At 43.3% G+C, this 26213-nt stretch overlaps 1 protein-coding gene across 1 annotated transcript in view; it reads right to left on the minus strand.

Moving 5' to 3' along the window:
• Window positions 1–26213, minus strand: part of LOC117511711 (retinal-specific phospholipid-transporting ATPase ABCA4-like) — a 210397-nt gene that overhangs the window by 97098 nt on the left and 87086 nt on the right. The window contains exons 19-26 of the mRNA XM_034171629.1: window positions 22777–22962; window positions 17010–17187; window positions 16718–16849; window positions 16063–16202; window positions 15843–15980; window positions 15097–15275; window positions 9073–9175; window positions 6244–6449 (exon numbers count right to left, since the gene is read on the minus strand). Coding sequence (XP_034027520.1) covers window positions 6244–6449; window positions 9073–9175; window positions 15097–15275; window positions 15843–15980; window positions 16063–16202; window positions 16718–16849; window positions 17010–17187; window positions 22777–22962 — 1262 coding nt within the window. The remainder of the gene's footprint in view (window positions 1–6243; window positions 6450–9072; window positions 9176–15096; window positions 15276–15842; window positions 15981–16062; window positions 16203–16717; window positions 16850–17009; window positions 17188–22776; window positions 22963–26213) is intronic.

The raw sequence follows: 26213 nt of genomic DNA on the forward strand, positions 1-26213 counted from the left end.
AACGCTACAGTGCATCCAGAAAGTATACGCAGCACTTCACTTTTTCCACATTTTGCTATGTTACAGCCTTATTCCAAAATAGAGTGAATTAATTATTTTCCCCTCAAAATTCTATTCACTACACCCCATAATGACAACATGAAAGTTTTTATTTTTTATTTTATTTTATTTTTTGCAAATTTCTTTAAAATAAAAACTAAGAAATCACATGTACATAAGTGTTCACAGTCTTTGCTCAATATTTTGTTGATGCACCTTTGGCAGCAATTAAGTCTTACTGAATATGATGCCACAAGCTTGGAGTACGTATCTTTGGGCAGTTTTGCCAATTCCTCTTTGACAAAATCGTGATGACACCAGGCCTGATTGGTGGACTGCTGTAGAGATGGCTGTCCTTCTGGAAGGTTCTCCTCTTTTTACAGAAGAATGCTGGAGCTCTGACAGAGTGACCATCGGGTTCTCAGTCATTTCCCTAGATATGTAGATAAATACTTAATTAATCCCAAAGGAAATTATGTGGCGGTCTGTGGCCGCCATATAATTTCAATAATTATGTGGCCATTCACACAAATAAAAGCACACATACTAAATACAGCACAATTAAAATCAAAGTAAAAGTAAAAGGAGTGTAAGGCACTACATGGGACATTTCTGGCTCACATATCATCTCCTGGCTGAAGTGGCTGCATTATACAGCCTGATGGCACAAGGGACAAAAAAGTTCTTCAGTCTCTCAGTGGAGCATCTCAGTGAGAGGAATCTGTTGCGTGCGGAGCTTCTCTGGTGGGAGAAAACCGAGTTCAAGGGGTGGTTCTGATTGGACAGGAACACCCTGATCTTGGAGAGTGTCCTGTGCTCCACCACCTTCTCCACAAAGTCCAGACACAATCCAAGGCCCTTCACCAACAACTGCTCAGTTTAGATGTGTGGCCAGCTCTAGGAAGAGTCCTGGTGGATCCAAACTTGTTCTATTTCCATTTGATGCACTGTGCTCATTGAGACCTTCAAAGCACCAGAAATGTTTCTGTACCCTTCTCCAGATTTATGCCTCAAGATAATCCTGTCTACAGACAATCCCTTTGACTTCATGCTTGGTTTGTGCTCTGTCCCAACTGTCCCAACTTGGTTTGTCCCAACTGTGGGGTCTTATAGGTAGATAGGTGTGTGCCTTTCCACATCGTGTCCAATCAACTGAATTGACCCCAGGTAAGCTGTAGAAACATCTCAAGGATGATCAGTGGAAACAGGATGCACCTAAGTGTGGCAAAAGATGTGAATACATATGTACATGTGATTTCTTAGGTTTTTGTTTTTTAATAAATTTGCAAAAATCAAAAAAAAAAATAAATAAAAAAAAAAAAAATATATATATATATATATATATATATATATATATATACACGAGGGCTGTCAATAAAGTAACGGTCCTTTTTATTTTTTTCAAAAACTATATGGATTTCATTCATATGTTTTTACGTCAGACATGCTTGAACCCTCGTGCGCATGTGTGAGTTTTTCCACGCCTGTCGGTGACGTCATTCGCCTGTGAGCACTCCTTGTGGGAGGAGTCGTCCAGCCCCTCGTCGGAATTCCTTTGTCTGAGAAGTTGCTGAGAGACTGGCGCTTTGTTTGATCAAAATTTTTTCTAAACCTGTGAGACACATCGAAGTGGACACGGTTCGAAAAATTAAGCTGGTTTTCAGTGAAAATTTTAACGGCTGATGAGAGATTTTGAGGTGATTCTGTCGCTTTAAGTACTTCCCACGGTGCGAGACGTCGCGCAGCGCTCTCAGGCGTCGTCGTCAGCCTGTTCAAGCTGAAAACCTCCACATTTCAGGTTCTATTGATCCAGGACGTCGTGAGAGAACAGAGAAGTTTCAGAAGAAGTCGGTTTCAGCATTTTATCTGGATATTCCACTGTTAAAGGAGATTTTTTTAATGAAAGACGTGCGGATGGGTCCGCGCGTCGGGACGCAGCCGCCGCGACGCTCCACCACAGGAAAAACACCTCCGTTGGAAACCTTAACGGGCAAGTTGGAACATGCCCAAGCTGTTAAACAATTTCTCAGTTACTCACTTGTTGAAAGCCATCAAAAGCCGCCTGGATTTTACAAATGGTTATCAACACGGAGGTGTTTTTCCTGTGCCGCCGCACCGCGTCGGCTGCGTCCTGACGCGCGGACCCGTCCGCACGTCTTTCATTAAAAAAATCTCCTTTAACAGTGGAATATCCGGATAAAATGCTGAAACCGACTTCTTCTGAAACTTCTCTGTTCTCTCACGACGTCCTGGATCACCGACAGGCGTGGAAAAACCCACGCATGCGCACAAGGGTTCAAGCATGTCTGACGTAAAAACATATGAATGAAATCCATATAGTTTTTGAAAAAAATAAAAAGGACCATTACTTTATTGACAGCCCTCGTATATATATATACACTCAACAAAAATATAAACGCAACACTTTTGGTTTTGCTTCCATTTTGTATGAGATGAACTCAAAGATCTAAAACTTTTTCCACATTCGCAATATCACCATTTCCCTCAAATATTGTTCACAAACCAGTCTAAATCTGTGATAGTGAGCACTTCTCCTTTGCTGAGATAATCCATCCCACCTCACAGGTGTGTCATATATACCAAGATGCTGATTAGACACCATGATTAGTGCACAGGTGTGCCTTAGACTGCCCACAATAAAAGACCACTCTGAAAGGTGCAGTTTTGTTTTATTGGGGGGGATACCAGTCAGTATCTGGTGTGACCACCATTTGCCTCATGCAGTGCAACACATCTCCTTCGCATAGAGTTGATCAGGTTGTCAATTGTGGTCTGTGGAATGTTGGTCCACTCCTCTTCAATGGCTGTGCGAAGTTGCTGGATATTGGCAGGAACTGGTACACGCTGTCATATACACCAGTCCAGAGCATCCCAAACATGCTCAATGGGTGACATGGCCGGCGAGTATGCCGGCCATGCAAGAACTGGGACATTTTCAGCTTCCAAGAATTGTGTACAGATCCTTGCAACATGGGGCCATGCATTATCCTGCTGCAACATGAGATGATGTTCTTGGATGTATGGCACAACAATGGGCCTCAGGATCTCGTCACAGTATCTCTGTGCATTCAAAATGCCATCAATAAAATACACCTGTGTTCTTCGTCCATAACAGACGCCTGCCCATACCATAACCCCACCGCCACCATGGGCCACTCGATCCACAACATTGACATCAGAAAACCGCTCACCCACACAACGCCACACACGCTGTCTGCCATCTGCCCTGAACAGTGTGAACCGGGATTCATCCATGAAGAGAACACCTCTCCAACGTGCCAAACGCCAGCGAATGTGAGCACTTGCCCACTCAAGTCGGTTACGACGACGAACTGGAGTCAGGTCGAGACCCCGATGAGGACGACGAGCATGCAGATGAGCTTCCCTGAGACGGTTTCTGACAGTTTGTGCAGAAATTCTTTGGTTATGCAAACCGATTGTTTCAGCAGCTGTCCAAGTGGCTGGTCTCAGACGATCTTGGAGGTGAACATGCTGGATGTGCAGGTCCTGGGCTGGTGTGGTTACACGTGGTCTGAGGCTGGTTGGATGCACTGCCAAATTCTCTGAAACGCCTTTGGAGACGGCTTATGGTAGAGAAATGAACATTCACTACACGAGCAACAGCTCTGGTTGACATTCCTGCAGTCAGCATGCCAATTGCACGCTCCCTCAAATCTTGTGACATCTGTGGCATTGTGCTGTGTGATAAAACTGCACCTTTCAGAGTGGCCTTTTATTGTGGGCAGTCTAAGGCACACCTGTGCACTAATCATGGTGTCTAATCAGCATCTTGGTATGGCACACCTGTGAGGTGGGATGGATTATCTCAGCAAAGGAGAAGTGCTCATTATCACAGATTTCGACTGGTTTGTGAACAATATTTGAGGGAAATGGTGATACTGTGTATGTGGAAAAAGTTTTAGATCTTTGAGTTCATCTCATACAAAATGGGAGCAAAACCAAAAGTGTTGCGTTTATATTTTTGTTGAGTATATATATATATATATATCCTTTTCTGACACTGTCATTATTGGGCATTGTGAGTAGAATTTTGAGGGGACAGTTAATTTACTCCATTTTGGAATAAGGCTGCAACATAACAAAATGTGGAAAAAGTGAAGCACTGTGAAAACTTTCCGGATGCACTGCATAAAAAGATGTGACAGATTGTGCAAGGAAAATGGTGGTGACTCCAGATAGCAATTGGAATTCTGCCCTCGTCCGCCTTCCCCCAAATAAAAAAATAAATAAATCTCCTCCTCCTTCTCCTAGATCTGCTGTACATTTCTGAGTGGCCTTTTTGTTGTGACATCTGTGCAATAATCATGCTGTTTAGGCAGCATCTTTTGATATTCCACATCTGTAAGATAGATGCATTATCCTGGTCAAGGTGAAGTGCTCACAAACATACATTTTACCAAGTTTGTAAACACAATTCAAGGAAAACAAACCTTTTTAATTCATAGAATTCTTAGATCTTTTACTTCAACCCATGAAAAATCTGAACAACAAGAAAAATGTAGCATTTATACTTTTGTTGATTGTAAGTAAGCCAGTCTCCCATTGTTGATTTCCAGCCCCAATTGATGTCCTGATTCCAAAAATGAGGAAATCTTAGCCGATGGATGACAGCAGCAGGCTAAAGATGAATGTCATACTATATACCCCAGATTAGTTCCAATTACAAGTGACCTTGGATGTAGCCCCATTGCTTTTGGGCATGCTCACAATGGTACTGTGTGCAGTCTACGCATGCCACTACACGCCACTACAAAAACTACAATGCATCTGTTACATCTGAAAACTGCCTTCTCTTAAAGAATGTGACATGCCTTTCATGGGATTATGGATGTATATTATATTTGCATAGGAGATTTAAAGAGGTCAGCAAACATTGAACGCAACTTTGAATAATAAAGGATTATTAACCGAGCAAGTGGGTATAATAATTTGTTTATTATATGGCTATATATACAAGTATATATAAACATGCAAATTTACAGTATCACCTGAATATGAAAGCTGCTGATGGTTTTAGGCTTGTTGTCAGACCTTTTTCACTTCACCTCCATGAAGAACTTGCTAACAGATGGTCCGGTTGTTAGCTGGTAAGCTTTCAATCTGTGTGTTTTTTTTTTTTTTTATGTTTTTTTTTATTAAGAACTACAGGAAACGTCTGACCTCTGTAAATGCAAACAAAGGTTTCTGTACCAAATATTAAATAATGTTTTTCTATTGTATCAAATACTTATTTCATGCAATAAAATTATTTAAAAATCATACAATATGATTTTCTGAATTTTTTAGATTCCGTCTCTCACAGTTGAAAATTACAAACCTCTAAATTCTTTGTAGGTGTGAAAATGTAAAAAATCAACAGTGGATCAAATACTTATTTGCCTCCCTCTATTTTTTTTTTTTTTTTTTAAACAGCAGCAAGAAAATCACGCAATCAGCGCAGCCACAGCACACGGGTCAGTTTATGTGGTTAAAACAGCCTCGTTAAAGTTTCATCCTGCTGAATGAGACATGGAGGTAAAGTACACTTTAAATACTTTATCATACCAAAGTTAACTTGCTTTAATATCTGTCACTGTTTTATCAAATGTGGGAGTTTGTGCATTTACCGTGTTTGGCTTTAATGATCGTTAATTAATTAATTAAGAGCTTCACTGAGCTTGACAGGCTTAAAACTGTTTAAAAATGTTTCATTCATGACACTTTTCATTCAGTCAATGGGCAGATTTAAAAATGAAATGGTATTGGAGTCAATAACATAATTATTAAAGGGGTCATATTGTGCAAAATCTCCTTTTACATAATATCTCCAAAGTCCCACAGTTCTATGAATGTTTTCACAGATGTTCTCCTGATTTAAGATGAATTTATGTCACAGTTTGTTTAACACCTCTGTGACATATGCAATAGAAATAATTATTCCTGAGAATATTTTAAACATGTTTAAAACTCACAGTTCTCTACAAAACACTATTCTTACCACTGACAACATCCTATTTCAGGCCCTGATTAGGCATCCGGTGACCCCCCCCAATCGCAGACAGTCTATAATGGGATTCAAGCTGTAAACTGGTTAGCATTCATGATAAAGGCTTAAGAAGCTAATGTTTATTTTTAAAAAAATATTTTCCATAACCTCTAACCCTGACATTATTTTCAATGTACCTCCTCCAGTGATGTGTCAGACACGCCAAAGCTGCTGAGGCCAATGTCCATCAGTGTTTCCTCCAGCTCCCTGAAGAGGCTGGCATAGGCTCTAGGCTGGAAGTCATGGTTTGGCAGCAAGAAAGTCAGTTCCTGACCAATAGCCTCAATCAAACGGGCCTGTGGCACATGGTGATGGACCAGTGCTGTGATCCTTTCCAAGTTACCTGCAGATAAATGGGAGAGGTTAAATTTGAATTACTTCACATTTTATCAAAACCTTCCTTGCTTGTTTAAAATCCCCATCATAGATAGCAAGAATGTGGAGGAACCATGCCCAACATGGACAACATTGCCATATTGCCATAATCCGATGGAGTCGGGAGAAAAGAGGCGTGGTCAGCAGTGTCAGAATGCATCCAGATTACCTTGTCCACACCTGCACAATGGCATCCAAAGAGCATGTAGACAACAGACAGCTGTCAGACGGCCATAAAAGGTGCTGAAGACTGCCTGATGTCCAAATGGCTGGATGGAAAACACAGGACCGGAGTGGGAGGCAGTGCTGTGTTCCTCACACGCACGTGCGCACAAGTGCGCAGCACACGTGTGTTTATGGCTCACGTGTGCCCCTCGCACAAGCATGGGACTGAAATTATCACTCAGTCTTGTGTCTGTGTGTGTGTGTGTGTGTGTGTGTGTGTGTGTGTGTGTGTGTGTGTGTGTGTGTGTGTGTGTGTGTGTGTGTGTGTGTGTATGCATAACGCTGCATGAGCCACTAAGTGCGCACGTGGGGTGTGCGTGCACAGGGTGCATGTGCATGTGAGCGTGCCACTGGACAGCATCACTGAAAGTTTGCTGGGAGTGGGCCAAGCAGTCCCATGCATCACACAGAGCTTTTCCATGGAACTTTAATTTCTTTTCTTGTGTGTGTTTTTGCTCACTTCAGCAGCACAACACAACTCTGGAAACCACGATGGTTGGATTAGCACATTTTTGATTTTGGGTGAGAGGATTTTAACCACAGGCTGCCGGTTTCAGCTCCACATCCATGACTGCACTGTGAAACACTCCTGTTTACTCATGTTTATTAATGCTGTCACAACCTGGCACTACAGTTCCATGTCATATCTCCTACAGAGTTAGAAGATGATCATATAGTTCAGCTGTGAGATCCGTTCAGCTCAAAGCCTGACGCGTGCAATGCGGTGCTACTGCGCACCGTGGAGAGGGGCCGCTGCCTGTGTTAGTAGTTCACATTATTAATAGTTAATAGTTCACATTATTTATGTCACCCATGGGAAGGAATGGACAAATATCTGCACTGTAAGATCTATTGTGGATATAACAACCTGTTCAGATTTGCGGCGGCGTGCACACAGTAGCGCACGGTGCTTTCGGTTTGATAACCGCTGTTCACATTCACTGTACATGACAATAATTCATAATTATTATTATGATGAAGTGTGCCACATACATTTCAACAGTTCCTTTGTGCTCCGGGGGGAGGGGGGTGGACATTATTATGCGTGGCCAGTGAAGGTCATATCGGCGGGCTTTGCTGTGCCAGATCTACCTCGAGGTTCCCTTGTATGCGCTCAAATCATTTCAGATCCCATTTTGCCTCCATCGGAATATGTAAATTGCAGTCAGATGGTCCTCAGATTGCACATGGACCACCACTAGATAGGTGTCCCATCTTGATGGCACCTGGAGGGTTTTGAACATGTGCATCACACTCGGGGCCGCCGGCCAATTTTGACCAACTGTGTGGACTCTCGCAGATGGCTGTCAGAACGTTTTGGAACTGAAATCTGACATTTTTCGGATGTGCGCCGATTCGTCATTCTGATGCCATTCTGCATGATTCTGGCTATGTGTGACGGGGTATGAAGGAGGCACATCAGCCACTTTTTCAGTATATTAGTCAAAGGATGTCTGGGTGATGCATGCTTTAAAAAAAATCTGCAGATCTCTAAGAAACAATCTGTGTCTGTTGCTTGTTATCACGAAGTTTAGTGGACAGTGATTTGTTGATAAAAATGGCCTGTCTCTCATTTTTTTTCAAAATTCTTTAAAAGTGATCTACTGTATGTCTGATCCTTGATCTGGATCTGTCCCAAGTCTACAAGCGTCTGTTGCAAAAATGGCCAGACATTTTCACCCATTTTTAATGACAGTGCAGGTAATGACCGCACGCCCTGGTTCACAGCTAAACAGCTCACAATAAAGTCATGGCAGAGGTTCCTTTTCTACAGGTGGCTATCCACTGTCTTTCTCACTCTGACTGTTGGACTCTTGTCCTCTAATTTCTCAATTTCACCAGGTTCTGGCTCATGGACAGAGTTGTCTGAACATGAAACAACGGAAAAATAGACCGGTATTGTGAGTGGTTGAATTTGCTCAGGTGATCCTAGTGCAAGGCATAAGCAATATCTCAAGGGTGCTATAGAACTTCAGCAGGCTATAGGACTGAATCAATCAAAGGATGTCTGTTATTGTGAGAAATGTCACAAACAAATGTCAATTTTATGGTGGGGTTATGGTGGAGTTAGTGAAATTTGTGTCTGCTAATAAAATCCCCTCAAACAATATGATATAGCTACCTATGGTGCAAAATCACATTGGGTAACAGATACAATACGTGGTATGAGTACAGGTAGGTGTGTAGGCATCAAGTATAGTAAGCGGTCTGACTACATTCGAGAGAATAACTATGTACTGTTGACCAAAATGAGAGAAAGATTAGAATCTATTTTGTTGTGATTATTATCGAACAGCCTTAAAGCACAGTTCAGTAGACGAGTGTGTTCACATTATAATAGTGGAGTTAATGAATCGTGGCCTCACCGTCCATATGTCTGTCCGATGTCTTTCCGTCATCCTGGTTCTCTTTGAATTTTGAGCACTTTGAGCATTTACACAAGCAACTCTGAGTACAGTCACAGCTGACCTGCAGGGCCACATGTTACAAAAACAATGTACATTTTTTAAAATTATTATTTAAAATTGGTTTCACAACCATCCTAACCCCAATTAATATCACAGTATTTTTTTACATGCAACAATGGGACCATGTTAAATGTTTAGCTTAAATAAGATGCTATGATATCTGGTTCCTACCACTCTCGTGGTAGACCTACTAAAATAAATACTATTATTTATATTATATGTCATTTATGGTACAATTGCTCAGTAATGCACTTGTTTGGAATTTAGAGCCCAGTCCCACTGGGGAGAGGATTAATTGTGCATGAATTGAGTACACAAATTACGGGCATTCGTTGTCATCCGCAACAAAAATGGCCAAAAATGACAAATGTCCCAGTATGAATTACGGATATATTAATAATATATAGCGAATATATAATGAACAATCACGGTTGTAATGCATGTAGTGATGAAACTGATCCGACACATTGAGATTATCACGGCAGTATTACGGGTGTATTATGAATGCATCATGGACATGTTGCGCGTGAACGGCATCTACATTGCGGTCGTGAAAGAAGCACACTTGGGCCGTCGGCGTCACTATTCACACCAACAATACAGGCTCTGGAGCATTTGCTGGACTTGGACAAGTTGATTGGAGTGAACAAGCCGTGAACAGGGTGAGTGGTGACGTCAGCGGATCGCATCAGAACACAGCTCGTCTGAACAATTGTAACAAGAAGTTAAATCTGTTATAAACATAGGAATAAATACTATAACAGCTGCAGACAAGAAGGAAAAACACACAGCTGTTTTATCAAGCCTTGACAATGTAAACAAGTCAAATACGAGGGTAGGCTGAAAAGTTCTAAGGCTGACTATGATGCAGTTGTCGAATTGAACAAATTCAGGGTTAGTTTTCTACATAGTCTCCCTGTAACTCCACACACTTCTTCCAGCGGTGCTTGAGTGCTTCGATTCCCTTGGCATAGAAGCTTTCATCTTGAGAGTCAAAATAGTCCTCAACGGCAGCCATCACCTCATCATTGCTCCGATAGTGCTTCCCAGCCAATTTTTTTTTCAGGTTTGGGAACAGATGAAAGTCCGAGGTTGCCAAGTCAGGGGAGTATGGCGGGTGATCTACCAGTTCGAATCCACACTCGTGGATAGTGGCCATGGCCACTGTTGACTTGTGAGCTGGGGCATTGTCTTGATGGAACAGCACCCCTTTCGTCAGCTTTCCTGGTCGCTTCTTTTTGATAGCCTTGCGTAACTGTCTCAGTAGGTTAGAATAGTACTGTCCATTTATGGTTTGTCCCTTTTCAAGATAGTCCATGAACACAATGCCGTTGGCATCCCAGAAAACTGAAACCATGACCTTCCCCGCAGACGAGACGACCTTGGCCTTCTTTGGAGGTGGTGACCTTGGGTGTTTCCACTGCATTGATTGTTTTTTTGTCTCTGGTTCAAAGTGTTGAACCCAACACTCATCCTGGGTAAGAAAACGTTCCATGTAATTGGCTGGATCCTCTTCAAATTGCGCCAAGTTTGCCTTCGACATGACTAGCCTGGTGCGTTTCTGATCAGGCGTCAGAAGACGTGGCACCCACCGAGCTGACACCTTTGACATTCCAAGTTCTTCATGCAGAATGTGTTCAATTCTCTCACAGGATATTCCCGCAGCATCTGCTAGCTGATTAATCATCGATCGTCTGTCGTCCATCACCATTTCATGAACAAGGTCAATGTTTTTCTGGGTTGTGGCTGTTGCAGGCCGCCCAGACCTTGGGTCATCTTCAAGGCTCTCTCTGCCCCTCTTAAATTCAGCTGCCCACTTCTGCACTGTAGATATGGAAGGAGCTTCATCCCCTTATGTAGCAACCATATCCGCATGAATGTCCTTGGGCTTTAACCCCTTCTTATGCAGGTACTTAATCACACCGTGATGCCAGATTTTGTCCATTTTTGCTGTTTCCCTCTACCATGAACTTTCAAACTTGGCTATGAACCACAAACTACCTCACAACCTGGAAGAAAATAACACAGTTAGTCATCAGAAGAGTTGAACGTAATGCATGCCAAGTTTTATTGAAATGGCATTTCTCCTTCTTGGTGAACCTTAGAACTTTTCAGCCTACCCTCGTAATTACCTTTTTAGACGGCTCAAAATGCTTTGAGAGGAAGCTGCAGCTGGGCCATTCGCGTGCGCGGCCCAGCTGCAGCTTCCTCTGTGATTCAGGAGGTAATTAGAGCCGTTTTCAACAGCCAATTTACAGAATAAAATGATTAATCCACCACAAAATAATTATTTTATATACGCAGCATCCAGCGCAGAGCACGTGGCAGCCGGTAGAACAAAGATCGGCGTCCAGCTGTGAACACAGCGCATCTGATTTGCATCTGCCGCAAATCAGATGCAAAGCAGATGTAATAAAAACGCTTTATTCGTGGCCAATCTGTATGCAGTCGCTACAACTTATTTTAGTTTGTGATGTGGACATGATGGGCATGCAAAATATCTGTTTTACACACTGTCCCAGTCTGCTGCCAAGCCGCAAATCCCTGTCAGTTGCGGATATCAGCAGATGACGGTGAATATACAGTGCATATTTGAGTATACGAGGTCTGTCAATAAAGCAACGGTCCTTTTAATTTTTTTCAAAAACTATATGGATTTCATTCATATGTTTTTACGTCAGACATGCTTGAACCCTCGTGCGCATGCATGAGTTTTTCCACGCCTGTCGGTGACGTCATTCGCCTGTGAGCACTCCTTGTGGGAGGAGTCGTCCAGCCCCTCGTCGGAATTCCTTTGTCTGAGAAGTTGCTGAGAGACTGGCGCGTTGTTTGATCAAAATGTTTTCTAAACCTGTGAGACACATCGAAGTGGACACGGTTTGAAAAATTAAGCTGGTTTTCAGTGAAAATTTTAACGGCTGATGAGAGATTTTGAGGTGATTCTGTCGCTTTAAGGACTTCCCACGGTGCGAGACGTCGCTCAGCGCTCTCAGCCGCCGTCGTCAGCCTGTTCAAGCTGAAAACCTCCACATTTCAGGCTCTATTGATCCAGGACGTCGTGAGAGAACAGAGAAGTTTCAGAAGAAGTCGGTTTCAGCATTTTATCCAGATATTCCACTGTTAAAGGAGATTTTTTTAATGAAAGACGTGCGGACGGGTCCGCGCATCAGGACGCAGCCGACGCGGTGCGGCGGCACAGGAAAAACACCTCCGTGTTGATAACCATTTGTAAAATCCAGGCGGCTTTTGATGGCTTTCAGTGGAGTGAGTATATGAGAAATTGTTTAACAGCAGGACATGTTCCAACTTGTCCTTAAGGCTTTCAACAGAGGTGTTTTTCCTGTGGCGTGCGGACCCGTCCGCACGTCTTTCATTAAAAAAATCTCCTTTAACAGTGGAATATCCGGATAAAATGCTGAAACCGACTTCTTCTGAAACTTCTCTGTTCTCTCACGATGTCCTGGATCAATAGAGCCTGAAATGTGGAGGTTTTCAGCTTGAACAGGCTGACGATGGCGGCTGAGAGCGCTGAGCGACGTCTCGCACAGTGGGAAGTCCTTAAAGCGACAGAATCACCTCAAAATCTCTCATCAGCCGTTAAAATTTTCACTGAAAACCAGCTTAATTTTTCGAACCGTGTCCACTTCGATGTGTCTCACAGGTTTAGAAAAAATTTTGATCAAACAACGCGCCAGTCTCTCAGCAACTTCTCAGACAAAGGAATTCCGATGAGGGGCTGGACGACTCCTCCCACAAGGAGTGCTCACAGGCGAATGACGTCACCGACAGGCGTGGAAAAACTCACACATGCGCACGAGGGTTCAAGCATGTCTGACGTAAAAACATATGAATGAAATCCATATAGTTTTTGAAAAAAATAAAAAGGACCGTTACTTTATTGACAGCCCTCGTATATTGAGTATGTATGGAGTATGTAAGGCGGATATCATCCACAGCCAAAATTTTGTGCAGCTCAAAAATCCTGGTAACGGAAAAATGTGCCTCTGCGGATAATTGCGGACGTGTGCGGGTGTCGGCCGACTCATACAAGCATGTTTCACGGATATTGCGGATGTTAAGTGAATATGAGCCAATTTTGTGCGCAATCCATACGCAAATCGCAGGGCCCTTAGTAATTGCACAACTCTTGATTTTTATTTTAATTCAACAGTTATGTCATGAAAGTGAAGTTGAGGTCAACATCATTCAAAATAATGAAAAATAATGTGTCCCACAAAGTAATGCATACTTGTATGCTCATGGCTCATAACACATCTTTTGCAGAAAAAAATATAAATAACAACACTTGTATACTACAACTTCCATTCAAGTGAGAAGGAAGAAGTGGAATGTTGGAATGTTGACTTTTTCCAACTCGGCCATTGGGTATTTATAAGTGTCCAATGTAGTCTGGACATCTGTAAAGTCTTGCTCAAATTTTTCTGTTGTCGCAGTTTAATCCTGCAGTGGATAGTAGGAGTTGCTGATGGTTTGTGGAGCAGAACTGGGTCACTGTCTTACATCCAGATCATAATGTTATTGTGCTTCATGTACAATGCTGTCAGACATGACTAAGGATGGGTATCGAGAACCGGTTCCTTTCGGGTATCGTTAAGAAATGATTCGATCCACCGACATCAATAAGCTTTGTGCTTAACGATTCTGTTATCGGCCCTTCAGAGTGGCCGTTGTTTTGGGGGGTGTTTGTCAGGAAAACGATAATTTCTCCACATTGATTACAGACCCTGCAGCGGGTCCGTAATCAACTTTTCTGCAGCGCGGCTTTGCTTTGAACCTTGAACCAATCAAAGCAGTTGTTTGCAGATTGAAGCAATGCTTCGATCTATTGCTTTGTTTATTCTTTCTTTCTTTCGCTTAATTTTCCCCCACTAAAACCCTAAAGAGCATACGTCTGTGAGTATTATTTACCTTTTCTATGTTAAACCGACCTGTTATGGTCTTCTGAAACAGTTGATAGATGTATTTTATAACTTAAAAACGGGAGCGACGCTAATGCGTTAGCATTTCTATGGCATTTTCAATGTTAAAAGTTAGCATTAAGCAGTTGCATCTGTCATCACGTTCGGGTGCATTTGTTTTCAAATTGTAATATTTCTTAAATTTATTTTTGTTTATATATTAATAATCTAATGATTATTATATACAATATATACTTATATACAATTTTAGAGAATGAGACATAAAGAACCTGAAAAGAAACACAACAGAAAATATAAAAGCAACTAACAATGAACAGAATCGTCCTCCATTCTGTTCACACAGCTCCAAACGTTGCGCGGCTCTCTGACGAGTCAAGTTAGAACGATAGAATACAGTCTGAATGAATAACTTCAAAGCGAAACACCGTTTTGTTTATTTTTATTTATGTCCAGAGATCAAGGATACAGTGACCAATTTCATATTTATTTACTTTAAGACTCAATGAAATACATAGAAAACCTGTAAAGCCTACTTTTAATACAAAATTCACGAGGTATCGATAAGGGAATCGATAAGGAATCAGATCGATAAGCAGAATCGATAATGGCATCGATATCGATAAAATCTTATCAATACCCATCCCTGGACATGACTTACTGTAGTATGTCTCAGAATAAGGTGTTGTCCCATGTGAGGCAGACTTTAAGCCTTTTCCTCACCTTTGTGGTCCTTCCAGTCATGGTTTGTGCAACCCCGACCACTATTGCTACATTGTGTTGCATGCCACTAAAAACTATTTTTTTCTTTGTAACTGCCAAGAAAACCAATCTTGTTTTTTACAGTTGATTTCCAGTAGCTCTTTCATGTGTGTTGGCTATCACAAAAATAGAATTCTGACAGTCAGTTATCAATGTGTAATAAGTCACACTCGATGTGTCACAAATAGACTGCACACAAAACTTTGCAATCCTAAGAGCTCACCTTTGACGTGTTGTATTTCATACGTCGCACAAGAGTGAGGTAGAAACCAGCACCAAAACAGTTTTTGAGGAAAATGGGTGAGCCACAGCAGTAGAGGCGTCCCTGGGAGATGATAGCTACACGATCGCTAAGCAGGTCGGCCTCATCCATGTGGTGGGTGGACATGATCACTGTCCGTCCTGTGAGAGAGGGACAGTGACAAGAACAGAGAGAATTTAAAGTGTGAGAATAAAGCGCGCTATAATGTTTACAGATGAGATTGCATTTTCATACAGATCAGTTTCCATTTTAATAACTGAGGTAATTCTATTCAAGATGATTCTGAGCTGACGACCGCAGTTAAACAAAAGCACCGCGCTCATAGAGCGTAAACCTCAGCCAACACTAGTCTCCAATTCCACAAATGTTTACCTTGGAAAAAAATTCAAGGTCAAAGTCCTGTTAGATGTGACTTTTCATAAGTTAAAATAGATGTGATTAAATGTCAGGAGTATGTATTTACTTCATGGACTTAAAGAATTAATTTTGGTACACGTCAAGGAATTTGATTTTCAACACAATTTAGACCAAATGTGGGCCACACACTTCGGTGGATTCCAGCTTTGCCATGGCAATTTAGCCACAGATTACGTTAGTAATTTGGATGACGGTCAAGGACATTGGGCTCAAATGTCAGGTTGCCATATCCCTTACTGTCTTCATGGGCACCTACTATTAACCAGTTGAAATCAAAACTGCAGTGGTACCTGTACGATATTTGAGCAGTAGGTCCCAAATGGAGCGTCTGGAGTAGGGGTCAACCCCTGATGTGGGTTCATCCAGGATCACTACTTTAGCCCCTCCAACGAATGCCAATGCAACTGACAACTTGCGCTGCATTCCTCCTGAATTAAAAAAAAAATCAAATGGTTTTATGTAATGCATTTGGAGACAAGTCAATTGTGGACATCGGACAAGCAGACAGACCTGACAGGTTTTGAACTAGTTCATGTCTTTTGTGTGGCAGACCCATATCCTGAAGCATGTTCTCCATCTCCTCTTCGGCCTCCGCTATAGGACGGCCCTTCAGCAGGGAGTAAAATAGGATGTGCTCTGCTACAGTCATGCTGAAAGAAAGGACAACAGACATACACTTTCAACTATCAACACCCAACAACAGTGGTCTACAACTCGACAGCTACGAGGAAACCATTTCCAAATCAAACTATGAATTTTTCAAGATGTGCTACATGAATTTTCTGCAGAAAATCACAAAACAAGAGGTGCTGTAAAACTACATCTGATACATCTTTTAATTAATGCATTCTTCTACAAATAATGTATCACTTTAAGAACCATGCATTGATCAACATTTTGTTGTTCCAGCTTCCTCTGAATAAAGCAACATTCATAATTTTCTGCCCATCATTGACAGGGTGCTATTAGCAGCTACTCCCATGTTGTGATCTATAACCAATGCAACCTCATTATGCACGTCAAAGTGCTAGTGATAGGTCAAAATAATGACAAGGGCCACCAGTTTATGATCTGCCCTCAACATACTTTATGTTGCTGACATATAATTTTTATTTTACAATAGCTTTCTACAATATTTTGACTGAACATTGAAGGGTATATGTACTGCTGAAAGAGGATGTTGTGCTGAGGGCACATTCCCAAAGACAGTCGGATGGCGTCCATGTCTGAGCGGATGTCCTTGCCATAAATGGTGGCGGTCCCTGAGGAAGGAGGATACATTCCAGTCAAGATTGACCTGTGAAAGAGAAAGGCAAGTATAAGGACAGACAAGAAATGAAGAGGAGGAAAATATGTAACTATACAGGCAGGTGTAGAACACCTCTCTTGTATTTTGTACATTTAAATTCTAGTTTGTGTTTCTGTGTATATTCTTGCAGAGCCGCAGTGTTACATACATAGTGGTGGTTTTCCCAGCCCCATTGTGGCCCAGAAAGGCAGTGATCTGGCTCTCATAGAAGTTAATGCTCAGGCCGTCCACAGCTGGCTGGAAGCTACCCCCAAAAACCTTGACCAAGTTTTGGATGCAGACACCCTGAACCAGGTCAACTGGATCTGCCTCAAAGAATGGCCGGCCTGCACACAGAAAACACATTAGAACAAGAAGAAGGGCAAAGTAATGGATGAGTAATGTTTAAGAACCTTCCAAATCCTGAAGTAATGGTCAAGAAGTGAGAAACCAATCAACAGAAAAAAAAAAAAAAAAAATCAAGTACTTTAATAATCGAATCATGATCAAAGTAAATTGTCTGGGAAGTGTTGCATTGCTTTGATTTTTCAGATGTGAGGCTCTCCGCATTTTGTCTGATCATCTTAAACTGCTTTCACACTGTTCCACATAATGATGAATACATGGACTTAAACTACTTCAAAAATGTTTAACTTGGATGTAAACTAAATGTTATCCCATTTTAGCTAAACTAAAAATCACAGTTACAAGTATAAACCAGTAGCAAAATGACATAAAAGTTGTAATTTAGCTGCAGTGCTGTGAAAAGGTTTGTGCTCTTTAAGCTTTTGCAAATCTTGATTTTTTTTTTTAATCATTATTATATGATATTGCAACGTTCATCGTGACGTTGAAAAGATGACGAGGAGTTTAAACAAATGGCTCTTTATTCTGCAGCAAAATAATTGTTACTATCGGCCGTAACCACGCCAGCGACACTGCAACACTCACAGCTCAGCTCAGAACAACTCCTCGGTCTTTTTTTCTCCTCAACTCTCTCTGAAGGCGCAATGCGTGGAAGTGGATGTGCATCCCCTCTGTCCCAGTGGAGGGCCTCCTGTTTTCCCCTACGTGGCAGCTGGACCCTATATACCACCTCACCCAGCCTCTCCAATACCTCACAAGGGCCCGTCCAGTGACAATCTAGCTTAGAGCACCGCCCCTTCTTCCTCCTGGGACTATACACTCACACCAGGTTCCCAGCCTTAAAGTTCCTCCCTCTGGCCCTCAAGTCACAGTTTCTTTTCTGCCTCAAGCCCACTTTCTGCAGCTGGTCCCGGGCAAAAGCATGCACAGAGTCCATCCTGTCCTGGAGCCTCCTGACGTACTCTGGACCTGGTGGCACCAGTGGTGAATCTGGTGTTCTGCCAAAAGTCATTTCTGCTGGTGTCCGCAGCTCTTGCCCCAAAATGTGCAGGGCAGGAATGCCTGAGGTGGAATCCTGCACAGCCGACCTGTGGGCCAATAAGAAAAGAAAGAGGTGCATGTCCCAATCACACTCATGTTCCGCAGTGAGGATGGCAAGTTGTTTTGTCAGGGTTCTGTTGAATTGCTCAATGAGTCCATCAATCTCAGGATGTAACGGTGTAGTCCAAGTCTGCATCCCCAGGCGTGCAGCAAACACACCCGACTCAAAAGTTTCTACTTGGTCACTGTGAATGGCCTCCGCTGACCCAAATCTGGTAAACATGCCCTCCACTAGGGCATCTCCACCCCCTGAAACAGTCTCCACCCCCTGATTTGGTATGGCATATGCCTCTGGCCATTTCATGAAATAGTCCATGACGGCCAGCACGTAGCAGTTCCCTTTGTTTGTGCAAGGGAACAGGTGCCGTGGGCTGCCTTTGTCTGCCTCTCTCCCCTCCTTTCTCTCTCCTCTTGGGTGTTGTTTTTCTGTTTTCCCTCCAGGTGGTGCACTGTAGATCCGAGGAGCACCTGAAACTTATCATCTCCTCGCACCTGAGGCTCGTGAGCTCCTGATCAGGAGCGAGTTACTTAAACCATGGCTTTGAGCTAAGTCCTTTGAGATACTGTTACTCTGACTCTGATGCTTCCATGCGCTCTGTCTTCTGAGAGATTCCCCGAGACGCCTCTGTGCGACCTCTGAGCTTCCTGCAGCTCTTCTCAAAGGTAACCTGGAACTTCTACTTTCCATAATAAAGCTCTTTGACCTTTGGTGTTTTTAGACACCTTCCTGCGTGGTTTCTATGCCACTACCTGCACTACGCCACTTTGGACTCGCAGCTGTGCAGCTACTCCTAGCACTCAGTCTCAGAGCGTGCTGCTCTGCTCCGTTAAGCTAAGTTCCTGCCGCCTCTGAGTTTGTGAGATTCCACCTCTCATTCTGATCCTGTCAGTGACTGTGCATTACTAAGAACTGTATGAACTGTTATGCAGAACTCCTAAGAACTTCCAAGTCATTCCTGAAGCCAAGTCAATCTTAATTGAACTGCGTCATAAAACGTGCTGCTGCTGACCTCTGTGAACAATTCCTGAACTGTGAATAATTCCTGAACTGTGAATGTTTCTGCATTAAGCCTTCCTGTGAACATTCTGTTGTTAAAGGCTTCCAGTGTTACGAGTGCAATCACTCACCTTTGTTCTCCTCATTTCTCAGACCGTTCCTCCGTCTTCGGCTCTGAGAGTCCCACCTGACTCCGGTTCCTGTGCCACACTCCTGGGTTTCATTCCCACTCACTAACTCTCAAACCTGACTCTGTGTGAACTGCAGCTCCCGGCTTTCCACCGCTACAAACCTGTCTTGGCTCTACAGGCACCAGCTCCAGCTTCAACACTATTAAATTCTTTGTTAATCCATTATTGTAAATACATTTCCTTTTGTTCACTCCTGTCTCATCCTTGCTCCCAGCATTTGAGTCCATCGCCTGAACCAGTTCAGTCGTGTCTGGACCTCTAACCACAACAATGGGCCCATTAAGTCCACTGCCACCCTCTCCATTGGAGCTCCCACTGCCAGTTGCTGGAGCTGAGCATGAGGCTGATCAGGTGGACCTTTGTGCACAGTGCAGAGGTCACAGCAGTGGAAAACGTCCTTGACGTCCTTCCTAAACTGACCCCAGTAAAACCCTTGCCGGAGTCAATGGCGGGTTTTTGAGACTCCAAAGTGTCCTGCCCCTGTAGCTCCATGAGAGGCTTTGAGCACCGACTCTCTCAGTGCCCTAGGGTCCACCACCTGCCACCTTACTTCCCCAGTAGGTGGCTCCTTCCAGGCTCTCTGAAGCATCTTTCACCCAGAGAGCCCCAAACTTTTCAAACAGTCCTTTAGTGGCAGGTGAGCACCCAGCGACCTCATTCCACTGCGTTTTTTTTTTTTTACCTGACTCTACACACTGTAGCACGGATTGCAGATCCACATCATGTTTCTGCTGTGCTCTCCATCCAGGTGAGTCAACAACCTGCACCCCTCTGCAGACCAGACTGTCCCCATCCTGCATGGGGCCCGACTCCTCCTCCCCCCTGAGCTCCTTCTCCCGGGCCTCTCTCTTGTCACAATATCAGCAGCTGTTAGTGGCACAGGGGTGCCGGGACATGGCACTCCACTTGAAAGACATTTGGCACCAATTCTTCCAGCCAGCATGCTATCTGTCCTTCTGGCTCTTTGAAAGACATTAACCACTGGAGAGCTAAATGATCAGTTTAGACAGTGATGGGCAGGCTGCACAGGTAGTACTTGAAGGGCCTTATCGCTCTCACAATAGCAAGAAGTTCTCGACATGTCACACAATAGCGCCGTTCGGCTTTGTTGAGGGTTTTACTGAAATATGCTACCATTTTCTGTCCCTCTGGCCCCTCTTTGCTCAACACTGCCCCCATCCAAACATTGCTGGTGTCTGTGTCCAGGACAAATGGCAGGTTGGGGTCCAGAGGGGTGAAAATGGGAGACTCTGTCAAAGCCTTCTTCAAAGAGCTGAAGGCCTGTTCACACTGGGTGTCAAATAAAAGTCACTGTCTTTCCTCTTTAGGCAGAACAGAGGTGCAGCTATACAAGAGAAGCCGTGCACAAACTGCCAATAGTAGGACATTAGCCCAATGAAGCTCTTTAGCTCACACAGGTTGGTGGGGACCGGCCAATTCCTCACGGCTGCACTTTAGCCTCCAAAGTGCCTATACCCTCTCCCCCGACTCTGTGTCCCAAAAACTCCAACTCTTTCCTCATGAAGCAGCACTTGTCAGGGTGGAACTTCAGACCTGCTGCTGCTATTCTCTGTTGAACCCGCCGCATGGCCCCCAAGGCTACCTGGAAGGAACTTCCATGGACCAGGATATCATCAAAGTAGACAAGACATTCCTGTCGAGGGATGTCAGCCAGCACATTTTCCATCAGTCTTTCGCATGTGGCCATTGCATTGCACAGGACTTGAAACTGCCACAACCCCCTGCCAATACAGAAAGCAGTCTTTGGTCTGGCTTCAGGGCACCTGCCAGTACCCGCTGCATAGGTCCAATGAGGAGAAACAAGATGAGCCAAACACCAAGGCCAGGGACTCCTCAATGTGGGACAGTGGGTATGAGTCTTTCTTGGTCACACTGTTTAGTGGTCTGTAGTCGACACAGAACCTCATCTTTGAACTGTTCTTCTTATTGTCCATCACAACCCCTGAGGCCCTTGGGCTGTCAGATGGCTTGATAATGCCAGCTTTCAGCATTTCGTCAATTGCACAGTCAGCAGTGTGCCAAGAGAAGGTGGCAAGGGTGCGTCTTGATGGGCCATGCATCACCAGTGTCAATTTCATGCTGTACCTCCTCCTCAGTCAGGGCAAAAATGCCCTTGTGTTCTAACAACACCTGCCACAGATCTTCCTGTCATCTGGTTTCTAAGTGATCACAGCTACGTTTCCATAACCCTCTTTCTGCTGCCAATCTGTCCACCTCACCTGCTGGGGCCTGCTGATCCTGGGCAAGTGAATTGGGTTATGGGGGTGGAGATCAAGGGTCGAGGAGGAGGAAGAGCTTGGAGCGGGGAGTCCCTCCCATGTTGCGCCTCTGTTGCTGTTAAGGTTGGTGAGTGTGGCCTTAGGGTCTGTATGGGGTGCACCGTATCAACCGTGGGACCCCCTGGGAAAGCCAGTGTTTTCTTCCCCAGATCTAACACACAGTGGGCAGCCCAGAGGAAGTCCAGTCCTAATATGCAGGGGCCCTACATTGCTGCAACCCACACCTTACAGTCTGCTGACAGACACCCCCCCCCCCTCCCGCCCACTTGTATAGCCACCACACCTCTTCCAACATAGGGGCTAGTTCGCCGGTCACCGTGCGTACTTTCATCACAGTAGGTTCCAACTCTGTCCCTACTGGGACCACGTCAGGTCTCATCAGTGTTGCAGTGAAGTCTGTGTCAACAAGGGCCACCCTTGCAGCCCCCGCCAGGGTGATAGGGACATGATAAAAATCTGACATGAGTCCATCCCACCACCCTCGCCGATTCACCAGTGCCATCTACTTCTGGGAGAAGTGGAGCGCTGTTTTGTGGTCCATGAAAATTCAGTAAGGTATATTATTGAGTTATGATTTTTTGAAAATGTGTTCAGGGTAAAAGGATAGGGATTTTTCCAGTTTTCCGAGATTTTTTCCTGACTTTGACCTTTGACCTATGACCTTGAAAACTGAATCAGTTCTTGTCTATCAAGATATGACTCTTCGGTAAAAAAATTCAGACAAACAAACGGGTGAAAGCATAACCTCCTCCAGCTTCATTGGCAGAGGTAATGATATGAAAAGTAATTCCATAGTAATTTTTTTTTCTAACATCAGAAAATCTCAGCTGTAGCAGCACCAGTCAAATAGCTGCAATTATTTAAAAACCAATCCATATCACTGGATATATCTGTAATTTATATTCAGCTGTATAGATGGATATATTTACAATATACAGTATCTCCAAACAGTGACTAGGGTGCAGCTTTAATGTTCTCTACCATCTTTCTCTTGGTTCTCCTTTACAACCCTTTCACGAAGGTCCTGGTGTTCACACGACACAATCTCCTCCAGAGCCTTGGGTTTCTGGTGATTTTGGTTCTCCTCCTCTTTAATATTGTCCTCCTCTCCTTGCTTGTTTGCCAGGTTATCAAAGCCTTTTTTATCCAAATCTAACGTGTTGCTGCCTGTGAAGAAAAAGGAGCAGTAGGTAACAGCACCACTTGGTAACAAACAAGGATTGTGGTGTGCCTCGGGGCTTAGTAATGGGATATACAGTGAGACAAATAAGTATTTCATCCACTGTCGATTTTGCAAGTTTTCCCACCTACAAAGAATGTAGAGGTCTGTCATTTTTATCGTAGGTACACTTCAACTGTGAGAGACAGAATCTAAAAAAGAAATTCAGAAAATCACATTGTATGATTTTTAAATAATTAATTTGCATTTTATTGCATGAAATACAGTAAGTATTTGATACAATATAGGCCATAGGATATGTAATGAATATATGCCTAATTTTTCATTTTTGTGCAACAATGGTGGGAGCAACCTAAAACTGGTATGGCTGTGTGGGAAATGTGGCCCTGATCAGGAATATCAATGTCCCCACCCTGAGGGGTGCTCATGAATTTATGATGTGCAGTTGATGAAAATGCGTTTTCCTATGGTATGTCAAGTGAATAGTGGTTAATGTTTTCCACAGATCATCAGACTGATGATTAAATGAGAACATTGCCCAAACTATTGTGAAGTACTGCAAGGACTTTTCTTGCATCTGCTGGGGTGGGGTGGGGAATTTGACATATTTGATGAAAAATTATTAATAGCAGGTGATCTCACAATGATATATAACATTTTTGGTGGGGCAACGTGAAGCAGACAATGTTGGAAAATACAGTAATTATAGATTACAATGTACTAATATTAATGGCAATACTTACGTAAAAAAAGCCACAGTGTTGCTGGGGTGGGGTCAATTATTGTCAAATACCTTCTTTGTATGAAATACTGTAAGAAGTCCACAAATTTGGCAGTTTTATGAATGATCTATGCTTTACCTATTTGAAATTATCACTTGACTTCTCTTTGATGCAAGTATCAGGACTCCAAGGATAGTGGGGTCGACAGAGGATTAAACACTGATTTGCCTCACTGTATATGTAAGTTTGTGTATCCGGAGCATCAGTTGCAATAAAGAAAGAGCTGTCTTTCATTCTTTGGCATACTTATGTATTTTCTCATGAGGATTCAAGTCCTGAAAACAGCAAGGTGATTGGAACAGTATTTTTTGAGAAATCAGTAAAGGCCCCTGCACACATAACACGACTGAAGCCAATTAGCACACGAAGGAGGAATTGCATGCCATTCGTGAAAAAAAGGAGCTGCCTCTAACACTTCATACACCTGTTTGCTACCCTGTTGTTAAGCTCTGATATAACACATCATGTGATAAATCTGTTTCTGGGTCCAAACAAAACAATGCTGACAATTGTAGTGGAACCTCAACATACGAGTTTTTTTGAACTACTACATAGGTGTCACTTGCAATGTAAAAACAGTGAAATACACCACTACCTCAATTTTGATTCATTGATATTTGCATTTACTGTTACCTACCTTTTGTGGGTAATTTTGTCATAAATTTGATTGCAAAACAAAGTCTGCATGAAGGACTTCACATGTGTTTGTCTTTTAACCAAATATTTCCACTTAGTTTGGGGAGTCCATCTCTTATAGTTCTGCTGGACAAACTTCAGCCCATTAACTATTATATTTATAAGACATCAGTATTACAAAAACAAATGTTGGGCAATTGTTTTGATTAAAATGATTGGCATTTGGCTTATGTCTAAAACAGGTTAACCCGGGCAGCGCCGGGTACCCCAGATAGTTTTTACATAAAACAAACGCAATAACAACGCCTAAAAACCCAGTTAATATATCCAGGAGAGTTTTAGGCACAATATACAGAGAGTTTTATGTTGCGATGTTAATGCTGTTGTCCATGTGCAATGGTTTAAGTGCAGCCTGATCAGAGCGACTCAGTGCAGTTCTCAATGTAGATGACAGCGCACCTTTTTTGTTTGGACCCGGAAGTTGAAAATCACATGATGCTTAACAACATCACACTTAACAACCGGACAACTATTCGCACACACCAGCAGCCGAAAGACAGAGTGTGCCCTGTGAGAGCCCATCCAATCCCTCTCGCGGCAGGTATCGGTCAAATTCCAGGTATCACACACGAATATCCAACACCGCTTGCTGGATACTTAGAAAATGTGTGGCCATTCCCACTGTCAGCACAAAAACAGTGAGCAGGTGATCACTTTCGAGCTGGCTGTGGAATTTGTCTAAGTGCCCCTACAACTGTGGCATTGCAAAAAGCAACACACATGGCATGCATCTGTATCACACGTGTGTGAGTGTGTCACACACCCCCCCCCCCCCCCCCGCAACACATGTGGAGTGCGTTTGTTTCGTGCCCCCCACACTTGCATGAAATGCTGATACTGTATGTACGAGGTCTGTCCGTAAAGTATAGGTCCTTTTTATTTTTTTCAAAAACTATATGGATTTCATTCATATGTTTTTACGTCAGACATGCTTGAACCCTCGTGCGCATGCGTGAGTTTTTCCACGCCTGTCGGTGACGTCATTCGCCTGTGAGCACTCCTTGTGGGAGGAGTCGTCCAGCCCCTCGTCGGAATTCCTTTGTCTGAGAAGTTGCTGAGAGACTGGCGCGTTGTTTGATCAAAATTTTTTCTAAACCTGTGAGACACATCGAAGTGGACACGGTTCGAAAAATTAAGCTGGTTTTCAGTGAAAATTTTAACGGCTGATGAGAGATTTTGAGGTGATTCTGTCGCTTTAAGGACTTCCCACGGTGCGAGACGTCGCTCAGCGCTCTCAGCCGCCGTCGTCAGCCTGTTCAAGCTGAAAACCTCCACATTTCAGGCTCTATTGATCCAGGACGTCGTGAGAGAACAGAGAAGTTTCAGCATTTTATCCGGATATTCCACTGTTAAAGGAGATTTTTTTAATGAAAGACGTGCCACAGGAAAAACACCTCTGTTGAAAGCCTTAAGGACAAGTTGGAACATGTCCTGCTGTTAAACAATTTCTCATATACTCACTCCACTGAAAGCCATCAAAAGCCGCCTGGATTTTACAAATGGTTATCAACACGGAGGTGTTTTTCCTGTGCCGCACGTCTTTCATTAAAAAAATCTCCTTTAACAGTGGAATATCCGGATAAAATGCTGAAACCGACTTCTTCTGAAACTTCTCTGTTCTCTCACGACGTCCTGGATCAATAGAGCCTGAAATGTGGAGGTTTTCAGCTTGAACAGGCTGACGACGGCGGCTGAGAGCGCTGAGCGACGTCTCGCACCGTGGGAAGTCCTTAAAGCGACAGAATCACCTCAAAATCTCT

Source organism: Thalassophryne amazonica, chromosome 1 (genome assembly GCF_902500255.1).
Source record: "Thalassophryne amazonica chromosome 1, fThaAma1.1, whole genome shotgun sequence".
In the NCBI taxonomy this organism is placed as follows: domain Eukaryota; kingdom Metazoa; phylum Chordata; class Actinopteri; order Batrachoidiformes; family Batrachoididae; genus Thalassophryne; species Thalassophryne amazonica.